The sequence below is a fragment of the Notothenia coriiceps genome, unplaced genomic scaffold (assembly GCF_000735185.1).
Source record: "Notothenia coriiceps isolate Sejong01 unplaced genomic scaffold, NC01 NC01_scaffold00000662, whole genome shotgun sequence".
Taxonomy (NCBI): Eukaryota; Metazoa; Chordata; class Actinopteri; order Perciformes; family Nototheniidae; genus Notothenia; species Notothenia coriiceps.
In genome coordinates, this window is record NW_011333363.1 from 63028 (window position 1) to 74468 (window position 11441).

Consider the following 11441-nt stretch of genomic DNA (forward strand, 5'->3'; position numbering starts at 1 on the left):
AAACAAACACACACACACACACACACACACACACACACACACACACACACACACACACACACACACACACACACAGAACTATATTTCTGTCAATGTAATCCTCCCTATATTAAATGTTTGTCCTTTGCTGAAGTGAAGCCGTGCTGAGTAAACAATAATCGTACACAGAGGAGTTGGGCTGCTGGTTGTACGTAAAGAAGAGGGATTTTATTGTGCTCTCACACACGGTGTATTTAGGCTGAACACAAACGGGGGATGTGAGAATACACAATAGTCTAATATACAATTTTTTGTTAAACTGTTTGTCACTGTGTCTTTGTCTCCGTTCCTTTAGGAGGACTAAAAAACTTCTCTCAGATCTCTTGAGCATCTCGGACAGATCATCCCTCATGGCGTGGTTGCAGTCAGACTCTTCATTGGTGCAACACCAGGAAAACACACAACCTGCAATCAGTGAATGATCCTGCTCAAAGAAAAATACAGGGGGTTCAGAAGTACAAACTTGTCTTAGAATGAGTGGAGTCGTTTTTGTTAATGTTTGCGTGTGCGTGTGTGTGTCACCATCATGTGAACTGTAGCTGTATTCCAAATATCAGTTAATACGGACTGAGAAGATTTCACTTCCAGACTATATTTGAAATCAGTGTTTGATGATTAAAAAATGAAAAAAATATACTTGCTGTTCTTCACCTTAAAGAAACTTTGATGCAGCTGGACCTTTGAATGTATTTTTCCTCACAGTCTTCTTTCTTCGAAATATTTGGAACTTACATTACCCAAAATGCATCTCGACGCTTGCGATTGGAAATGTTTGTTACGCTAGTAGCAGCTAGGGTTTTTCAAATATGCTATGTTTCAAGACCTGTAGATTTTTATTTCTTAAATTGCTGGAATTTCCATTTAAACAAGAAATGTTCATGCTTAACATTGAACACTACATTAGTTCTGTTATGGTATAAAAGTGGTTGATGCAACACTTTAAGCCTAATTATTAAGCAACGAATCACATTTGCCTGTAAGAAAATATGCATTAGCCCTACATACATGTAGCTCTTTCACTCACTCTCACTGTCAAACACACACATACACGCACACACACACAACTCACGCTCCGCCTTTCAATTCACCAACTCCAAGATCAGCCCGCACCAGCAGAGAGAGAAAGAGAGAGTTGAATGGAGAGAGCGAGAGAGAGAGTAAAAGGAGTGTGAGAGAGAGAGTTGCCACTGTCAAAGCCGATTACAGTTTATCTGGTCAGTGATTCTGTCACTGTCCACTTGAGGGTTCTCCACTTTGTGGACGAGACGCTCCCGCTTTCTCCTGCTTGATTGTTTGCCGAGCAGCATGGATGTACTGTAATGTAGCGGGACTCCGACACCTCTACCATGAGTTCCTCTGCAGATGCGCTCCTGTCAGCTGCCGCGCGCCACTCGGTGGGAAAGTTCTCGTTGAGAACCCCGCTTGTCGTACTTTCTTCACTTTGCTATACCGTGTGACAAAATGCAGAAAAGCGTCCGCTACAACGAAGGGCACGCGCTCTTTCTATCGGCTGTAGCGCGTAAAGAGGGGACTAAGCGCGGCTATCTGAGCAAAAAGACGGCGGAGAACAGCCGATGGCACGAGAAGTTTTTCGCTCTCTATCAGAATATATTGTTCTACTCCGAGAACGAGCAGAGCACGAGACCCGCCGGGATTTACCTGTTGGAAGGATGCACCTGCGAGCGCGCGCCTGCACCCAAGACATCTACCACTGGGAGGGAAGCGCTGGAGAAACAGGTCAGTTTTTCACTCAACACTGATGTGTTTGAAAGTTCTCACATATTTTCTGATGATGCCCCAAATCTGCCAAAACCCCCATTACATCATCATAGTGCACTCACTGATTGTAAGTCCAAAGAGATGCATAGCCTATATGGAAGCTGATATGTCTTGTGTATCATATAACCCATGGCCACCAAGGTCTTTCTAGAATATTTGTGCTTTATTTACATTGAAAGAAACATAAATGAAGAAAGGGACGCCCATGTAGGCTACAGTAAAAAAAAAGAGCAAGTGGCTCATGCAGCGTCAGACTGAAGTGGCTGCAGCAGCTCAGCCTCTCTGCAGTGTCAAGAACTCCAAATGTATCATCCCCGAGCAGGTGATCACCCCCCCAAAGATTCAGATGTGCTAGAAAGAGCATGCTGCTAGGACAGTTAGGTTCCAAAAAACATGTCTTCTTCCAATTAAAAACAAAAACCAGGTCCTTTTATATTATATTTCTTTTTTTGTACTCTCTTAAGTACTTCTCTTTATCTCTGAGGTCATAACATTTGCCCGCTGTCTCCCCAAAACGTACTTGATTTGAAACCTGTTTAAAATGACCCTGATAATCCATCATAAATGTATTATAAACGATAGGAAGTTATTCTGAACACCACCTTTTTCAGTCAAGCTTGACCTTTTTTCTTATTCCACAGTCAAATTCATATAGTCTGACAGTAGGAGGAAAGTAGAAATGCAGCAACAGGTTCTTTCATTTAACCTAATGAATTCTATACATCTGGAAAATACTTTTTATTCTACACACACTATTTGTATTTAGCAGTGCAACAAATACACATCATCTTTACATTGAATGAAACATGTATTCCCTATCTTCCCACTATCTCATAAATGTATTTTGCTTTATTTAGTTACACCTAATACAGCTTGGAATATTTAGTGTTTTTTTTGTAATCTTGTTATCTGAATTACTATTGAAAATAAACCCTTGTTTAAGCAATGCAGTGTTGTGGACCCATTTCTAAATCCTGCAAACTCTGATGAAGGTCAGAGATTCTTGACTTAAAGGCAGTAATGAGGGAGGGAGTATTTTTGGCAAATCTGTTGGTGATGTGCTCCTAAGAGCTGCCTCAGCATTGTTGCTCCTACAGCTAGGTAGATCTGGTTGCTAGGAAACATTTGAATTATAGGCCTACCATGTGCACATGAATTTCATTGAGAAAAAATCAAACTGATCACATGTTTTCAGCTTGCCTCAGAGATGTGAATAGTCCTCATTACATTAACAATTTAGGGGGAGGGATATACTGGAGAACATTGCATTTTACAGTGCATTCTTTACAGATGTATGCAAATGTCCAGTGGCTGACAGGTGCAAATGCTCTAAAATGGCCATATGCACTTCCATTAGGAGAAATGCTCTGCAGCTTCAGAAACTATGCAAATATCCTCATAATCAAGATGATGAAGGAGGACAGAAATCTCTTTTTGAGGGCAACATTGCATGTTGTTCTAACCCTTAACACCTAATATTGGTACTGATGTTAGCATGGAACCCGCTTATTTTTCTTTTATCCACACTCACACTGACTGTCTCACTCTCCCCCCATCTGTCTACAGCTGTGATGTTTAATTAGGGTTATTTTCAATTTGCCTTCAGCTGAAACCTGGTGTGCTCCAAAGTCATGTGTATCCATAGCCATGCTCACGAGCGACACATATAAACCCAATATCATTGTATCTTTGAACACTGTATCTGGCTTCCAGTATAATGTGCGCAGGTGTATATGAAGATCATATCTCAGTTAAGGATACGTTTAGGCTGCTCCTGGGTCTTTTTCCTTGTGCAAAGGGTTGTTAGGATAAAGTGAGAGAAGGCCTTCCATCTCTTCATCAGTCACGCTGGCTCTTCACTGTTTTTCTGTGCAGTAGAGTGAGTCTGCCAGCAACCTACTGTATTCACACCCCCACAGTGAGCCACAATGCAACCACACAAATAACACACATCTACTGCCCTCTCTCTCTCTCTCTCTCTCTCTGTGTTGTACTCTCAGAAAGACACAAACCCCTTCAAATTATTTAGAGAGCATACACACTGATCTGAATGGTTTCCACAGCGACTGTGGACGTGCATTGCTGATATGAACAGGTGTGTGTGTGTGTGTGTGTGTGTGTGTGTGTGTGTGTGTGTGTGTGTGTGTGTGTGTGTGTGTGTGTGTGTGTGTGTGTGTGTGTGTGTGTGTGTGTGTGTGTGTGTGTGTGTGTGTGTGGAAAAGACCAGATTTAGTCGTGTATAGTTGTCAACCCCCCCTCCCCCACCCCCCATCATCAAGTGTTGGGTTGGGTTTTGATCCAGAAGCATGCAGTTATACAGAGGCCGTGAACCAGGGGAGTGCTGGTGTTGCTTTATTGAATGACAGTTTGCCATGTTGTAGAAACAATTGTTGTTGGACTTCGTTGGACTATAGGTTGGTAACATCATTGAGTTGTGCCAGAGCCAGGATCCAAATACATAAGGAGACAAACTGAGAAAATCAATGCTACATTTATTTAAAACAAATTATAGCCTTAGCATAATAAAGCTATACATCAGAGTTGTTTCTTCAAATTGATGTTTTTCTCCTTGTGCTCCCTAAGGGTTAAAGAAAACGTTTTTTAAGTGTTTCTAAAATGCCAAAATTTCCTTGTTTCAATCATTTTTGGCACTTCAGGGCCACCTTACTGTTGGTAGCACTGAAAAGACCGTTCTCAGCGTTATTTTATATTGGAAAATTGAGAATAGGATATAGATCAATAGTATATTAAAGTTTTGTGTTTGTAGATGTAAGGCTCAGTATCGTGATAAAGGATGCTTCCAAAGGAATGCACAATAAAGTTTTTAAGGAGATTGTAGTTATATAACATAAACATCATAATTAAAGGTTAATTCAATGCTGTGATCTGACTGCTATGACTTTAATAAAGTGGGTTTTTGTTGAGATACTGTATCGATACATAAGTTATTTACAGCAGTGTCCTTCCTCATTGGACATGATGCTTTACAGTTTTTGTGTGTGTGTGTGTGTGTGTGTGTGTGTGTGTGTGGGAGGGTGTGGGTGTTACATCTAAACATCTCTTTCAGAGCCTCCTGTTTTTTTTTTTGCTGCTGCTCGCCCTAATCGTCTGCATCAAGGCACCAATTCTTGCCATATTACTGGATTCTACTTTGCTTCCATCCGCAGGCTGCTTTTCATTTTTTTGTTTAGTCTTATGCCAGGACTTTGAGCCATTATGGACCTAATTAGTGTCAGATAACAATTTGCAGCTGGCATGCATCTTAAAATCTGTCTCATGTGTTTGAAATACTGCACTAATCAAAGAAAGGTCAATGAGGGGGGAACTTTAAAGAAAACACTCCTGGTAAAACAACATTGTTTTGTCTTATTCTTCAGTGTCTATGAAAACTATTGCCTCCAAATTGTCAGAAGTTCATGAAAAAGCTTATTTAAAGAAGTAGAACACAGTTTTGGGACTTGTTTGTTGCCCTTTCACACTAAGCTAATGTAGAGCCATTGGTGAGCATCTGTCGTCCTTGTATTCCTATTTTTCCGATGTTTAGTGATCTGGGATAACACTTTTGGGTAATCCAAAGTTGTGTAAAAATGGTCTCAAAACTTACAATATGTTACCAAATGCAGAACATACAATGAAAAAACTGAAATCTGTTAGCATAATACATTTAAGTAAAGTCCACATTTCAGTTTTTTCAGTGTAGGTACTGGTTGGCTTTTGGTTGTAATCTTTGCAGTGTGACGCAGACAAGATGAGGGGACACAGTGTACGTTGCAGAGTGGCGCTGGGTCTAAACATTCAATGCCAGTTTGTGATGTTTCCAGCTAGGACACTTTATATTGCCCCTTTGTAAAAGTTAACAAAGCCTTGACTGGGGAATTTGACTTTCTTAAGTTATTCCTTAAAACTTTCTCCACCCCTGCTTCATCGATATAGATTGGAGTCCTTTTTTTTCAAGAATCCCAAACAGCTCTTCTGGGTTTGTAGTCGTTGAGTGGTATGTTATTCTCTGAAGACTACTCTGCAAAATGGTTGATTTTCTGCTTGCTCAAAATATAGTCAATGTTTGTATCCCAGCCTAAAACGTCAGTGTTGTCCGCAAACTTCTCTCCCTAATGGGGGCTGCAGTGATCGATGTTTAGCACACAGCCCGAGGTGCTTGGTGTTAAACAGTTAAGCAGACAAGGTAATGGGGAGAGATTATATTGATGGCAAGCAGAGATCAACAACCAGTAAGACCAGAAATCATCACCATATTTTTTTGGAAAGGGAGTAGTAAAAATATATGGCCATTGTGAACATAACATTGTAATGATGCATTTCATTTGCAGTTTTTTCTGCGTTAGGACAACGTGATATGACTAGCCTCTTTGGGACAGCTGAATTCAGCAGGTCTAAAATTGTTTATAAAACTTACGTCAGTTATCTCACTGCCTCAGGTAAGGCAGAGTAGAGGTGAGAATAATATATAAAACACACCTAGCCGATACAAATTATTCCATCACATCTCATCCTTCACCGGCACTGGGCTGTTCATGGGGACGCCACGGGTGATAAAGCTCTCGGGGCATCGAGCCTCTGTTCTCTTTAGTGGTGTTATTGTTATTGCTGGAGCTGCTCCCATACAGTATACAATACACACTCCTCCTGTCACCAGCTACAGGTGTTGATGTTGAGTGGTGGCACAGAGAAAAAAGGATACACACATATCCCATGAGGAGTTTATAAAATAAACTTTAGTGTGGGGTAATGGGATTGTCAAGTAGTTTCATGTGTGCTTGTTGTTTTCTGCACAGAGTTTATGAGCAGTGTATTTTACAGGATCAGGCAATACTCAAGAATATCGTAAAACAGATTTATGGTGGGTTTAGGCACCTCTGCTGTTGCACCCTGGGTGTCGTAGATCAAACTTTCCAATCCAGAATTTAATCCATTCAGGCGGCAGGATGTTTGCCGATGGTGACTGAGCAACTGTGTAATATGGAAAACAACGCTCAAAGATATACAGTATGATGTGTATTTATGTATGTTTTTGATCTATGTAGTGTACAAAGACAAAAGTGAGTGTAAACAGTGGTGGAGGGGAGCTATACATTTTGACATGAAATAAACAGACAGATAATCCCTGATCAGGTTAAGGCAGAAAACCTATTGATATAACATAACATTATTTGTATGCCTATATACAGTATGTGTGTTTTATATGTGTGTGTTTCTAAAAGGAAGCGAGAAAGAGGGCCCCATACTTAGTTATAACAACTTCTCTGGAGGAAGTGAACAGCATGGAGGGAAATAAAGAAACAGCAGGATGTGGGATGTGGATTCAGTGATCGTCACATTAGCTGGTACATCATTAGTTGAATTCAGTGCTTACATAAAGTTATGCGGCTGCTGTCGCTGTCAGATAAATGTTTTGTATCTCTTCAAAAATAATAAGCCTACAGGAAATTAAAACTAAAATGTTCTTTCTTTCTAATGTGATACCGTTTGGATTTCTGGAATGAATGGTTGTTATGGTTGTAGAAATTCAGAGATGAAGGGGCAACATGAAGAAAAGGGCAGCTGCTAAGGACTCAGTCTTTGTACGCCGGGTGCCTGTTTTTTTTAAAGTTTATAAATTGTCTTGGGGAAATATTGATATTACAAACGGGAATCCAGAAAATACTTTATATCCAAGAAGATCTTTAAAAAAATGCCCATTAGCTTTCTGCATTATGTTACTTGCCTGCTTAATTGGTAGCCCTGGTGGTTTCTAGACACCAAAATTAATGTCAATATTGCCGTTTCCAAAGAAACAGTGTTCTCCTGACTTTACAACTTGATCACTAAGGATTTCTTGCACACACCCTCCCATGTCGTTTCCACCAGCTCACAATATTTCATGGCTGGCAGCAGGTCCAAGACTTCTTCAAGGCTTGTTATCACTGTGAGGTTGCCTAGAAACCAAAGCAGACTCCAAAAGGGTCTTGGACATGTTGTTTTTCATATCATAACCTGGCATTCAAACAAACAAGATATAACATGGTCACAATTTAGATTTAGATGTGCTGTTTGGTCAACTTTGGAAACAGCCATGATAGCTGTTGCAACAGTTTTCCAGTCTATAAGCTAAGCTATGCTAATTAGTTGCTGGCAGCCTTTCAAATATCAGACAGGTATGTGCATCAATCTAAAAAAAAATGAATGAGCATATTTCCGTCAATGTAAAGTAAACAAGGTCATAAGGTTCTGTTGTATTATTGACGCACAAAAACATTTTATGACATAAGTACTTTGTCTCATTGTTCTTTTCCTTGGAGGATTTGATGAAGCTAGATTAGGCACAAAAAGACATCATAGCCCCTGTGGGAGCACAACAGGAGATGAGAAATGAGAGGAATAGAGGAGGGAGGCTGATCGAGAGACTGGTGGGTGGAAAAGTGATCCAACACCCCTCCTATCCTATTTATCTCTGGTAAGCTTCTTTAGAGAAATGACTTTTACATTGTGACTTTTATTCTTTCAGTTATTGATTCAATCCTTTCAATGGCCAATAACATGTTTTACGACGATATTGTGTATAATGTCATCATTATCAGTCTATTCATGAAAACCCAAAAGATTATGTCTGCAATAGATCTTAGTTATTTAGAAAATGTACCACAATGTTAGAACACTAAGATGTAATAACTTTCATTGGAGTCTTGTGGCTCGTTTTTTATGTTAAAAAAAATCGTTTCTTCATTGTTGCTGCGTTGATATGAAAATGCAACAACCACTTGTTTGAGGTTAGCTCTGTTTTATCGCTCACTTTCTGTTTGTTGTTTCTCATTGGTTTTCTTATAATCTTTTAAGGGAAAAACAACATGGCTTACATACCCCCACACATAAACACACAGGAATCCAGTTTATCGATGATATTAACTCCCTCTGGAGTCACACACACACACACACACACACACACACACACACACACACACACACACACACACACACACACACACACACACACACACACACACACACACATGAATCAGGTCTCCTTTCTGTTGTATGTCTCTGTAATGGTAATCACCGCCCTGCGGGACTCAGGATCTCTGAGCAGTCCCTGTCTCACCACAGCACTGCAAAGGTGGAGATGCCTTTTACATCACAACCTCCAGTGGAGCCCATCATGTGTTTTTTCTACTTTGTGCTTAGTACATATGGAACTAAGGATGAGTTCAAAACCTCTTGCACTTGTTGTAAGACGTTAACGGCAACCAAACTCACATGGCATTGAAAATAACTGTGATTGGTTTTCCCTGCGGTACCTTGTTTTGAACTGTTGTATTTCACTTATTCATGATGCTGTAGTAACACTTTCCTGTACCTTCATGCAAATAGAGGTTGTACTTGTCCTGTTGAATACTTGCTTGCAGTACTTTTTGCTCAGTGGTGGCAGTGTCTAAATATTTGCTTTTATGCAAATAAAGATCAAACAAAGGTAGCAACCTGAGCAGTGTGGCGTTAATATAACCGCAAACATACAATACCATACAGTTTATGGAGGTGAGACAGAGCAACGTGATGGCCAATTTCTCTGACTTATACAGTACAGCTTGCTCAACCACCACATCATTTTTTTCTTTTCTTTATAACCATGCCAGTGGTTTTGCAAGTTTTAGCACATTTACTGAACAACAAAATATGTACAGGGTGTACTGTATATGCTTGTTTTAGAAACTTGACTATTATTTTCCTCTGCTCTTTTTAGATATTGGTTTCTATTCATTTAAGTATGATATGAAAATAGAGGATATTTGAAACGGCACATATCATTTTCATTTCCAGGATCATTTTTAGATTTTTGGGCTTTTACTACAGGTTTACAAGCTTTAGTTTTCCAAAAACAATGTTGTCTCATATTCCTGTTTTATTATAACTTTGATATTCAGTTTTCTTTAAGCTCCTTTCCCACAAGAAACCTAATCTGCTGTGGCATACGAGTAAAATATGGTTCAACTTTGCAAAGACAGTTCTCGATATTCAGGTTGGCAGATGGTTCATTCTAATGAACAGCACGGCAAAAAGCATAACAATAATCCATAAGGGTATAGCATGCAAAGTACAGAAGATTTGTAGTTAATAAATCAAAACTTGAAACATACTGGTATGCTCTTTTAAAAACCTGCGGCAGTAAAATGCCAGTCGCTCTGAAAGGCTGACAGTGAAAGTGTTGACAGTCCATCTGCGGTACTGTAACACAACTTGGCCTCTCCTTAGCGCAGACACCACAGCAGACAGCCGTGTTGCATCATCGGTTGCTATTCAAGCCTTCTAATCAGCACTGAATCCTAACAATGTCATCTCTGTTTTAAAATATTTATAACACGAGTATTTCTGGTTCCCCCAGCCATCGTTTGCCTAATGAATCTATTACCACCAAGTCCAGTTTCATCTTTGACTCTTTAATGTTTAATAAAGAAAAAGGTATTTAATCACAGCACCACTATAAACTTGAGGGGGTGTAGTACGTTTTCATTTCCCAAGTCTCTTTTGCACATGAAAAGAACAAGTCTTATTCTTCACCTCTTCCTGCAGCAAGCAGTTTTAAATGACAAGCCCAAAATTGTTCCTGAATAATAGAATTTGCTTATATTGTGTCTGTCTTTCTCGGTGGTGGTAAAACACACTCCTTTGTGTCAAGCTGTCAGTTTCCACTCATTTTCCATTATAGCAGCTGCTCAGATTATGCAAAAAGGTGAGTGGTAAATTGGTCTTCGGGTGAAATAAAGAGCTAAAGAGTAGAGAGAGTCTTTTGTTTTCCTCTCAGTCTTTATTTGTTTAAATTGAATCTCTTACAGTACAACGAAGACCCTGAGGGATAGAAGTTAAATTTGAGCTGATTTGAAGGGAGATCGGGCCGGTAGCCCTGGATGGTAGTTGTAGAGTTGGTAAACTGCGTGTTTACAGCTCAGCAAGACTCTGACCTCTTACTGCTTTACTGTGTTCCTTTTTCTACTAATGAGGACACAGCACAGTGTTACAATTCATTGCATTACACCGAATTGTTAATGTCACGAGGTCCAGCATGATGCAAAATCTGCTATAAGGATGTGATACCATTAAACTTTAATGATTGCCTTGGGGCAATTGGGTCACTGCTGCAGCAAATAGTATTAGTAGTAGTAGTAGTACAACAGGGGTACATGAGAATATTAAAGAGCAACTTCCAGGTTAAAGACACCTGTGAATACATGTGTAGGAAAATGATGAATACACTAGATTTTCAAAAAAATATACAGAAATGTACAGTGACGTGTGTGTGTGTGTGTGTGNCTTCCAGGTTAAAGACACCTGTGAATACATGTGTAGGAAAATGATGAATACACTAGATTTTCAAAAAAATATACAGAAATGTACACTACAGTGACATCTGGCGTTGTTTTTGTAAGAAATGTTCACTTCCGCATAAAAAAGCCTCGGCACGTGACCTCCCGCGTGACGTAACATGGGTGAAACAAGGGGGAGAGCGGCCGGTGTAACGTATTAATAAACATGGGTCCCAATCAGTGACGGCCGGCCCATAGGGGCGCTAGGGGCGCCGCCCCACCTCTTCCCACATACAAAAAAATTAATTAAATTAAAAATTAAATTAAAAAAAT

The 11441-nt window shown here is 39.8% G+C and overlaps 2 protein-coding genes across 2 annotated transcripts in view; both read left to right on the forward strand.

The window, feature by feature from the left end:
• The window catches only part of LOC104955852 (DNA mismatch repair protein Msh3-like), a 50539-nt gene extending 49861 nt beyond the window's left edge, over positions 1 to 678 (forward strand). The window contains exon 13 of the mRNA XM_010783246.1: positions 335 to 678. Within this exon, the coding sequence (XP_010781548.1) occupies positions 335 to 461 (127 nt within the window). The 3' untranslated portion in view covers positions 462 to 678. The remainder of the gene's footprint in view (positions 1 to 334) is intronic.
• Positions 679 to 1215: 537 nt separating this feature from the next.
• The window catches only part of rasgrf2b (Ras protein-specific guanine nucleotide-releasing factor 2b), a 44633-nt gene continuing 34407 nt past the window's right edge, over positions 1216 to 11441 (forward strand). Inside the window, exon 1 of the mRNA XM_010783257.1 lies at positions 1216 to 1776. Coding sequence (XP_010781559.1) covers positions 1501 to 1776 — 276 coding nt within the window. The 5' untranslated portion in view covers positions 1216 to 1500. The remainder of the gene's footprint in view (positions 1777 to 11441) is intronic.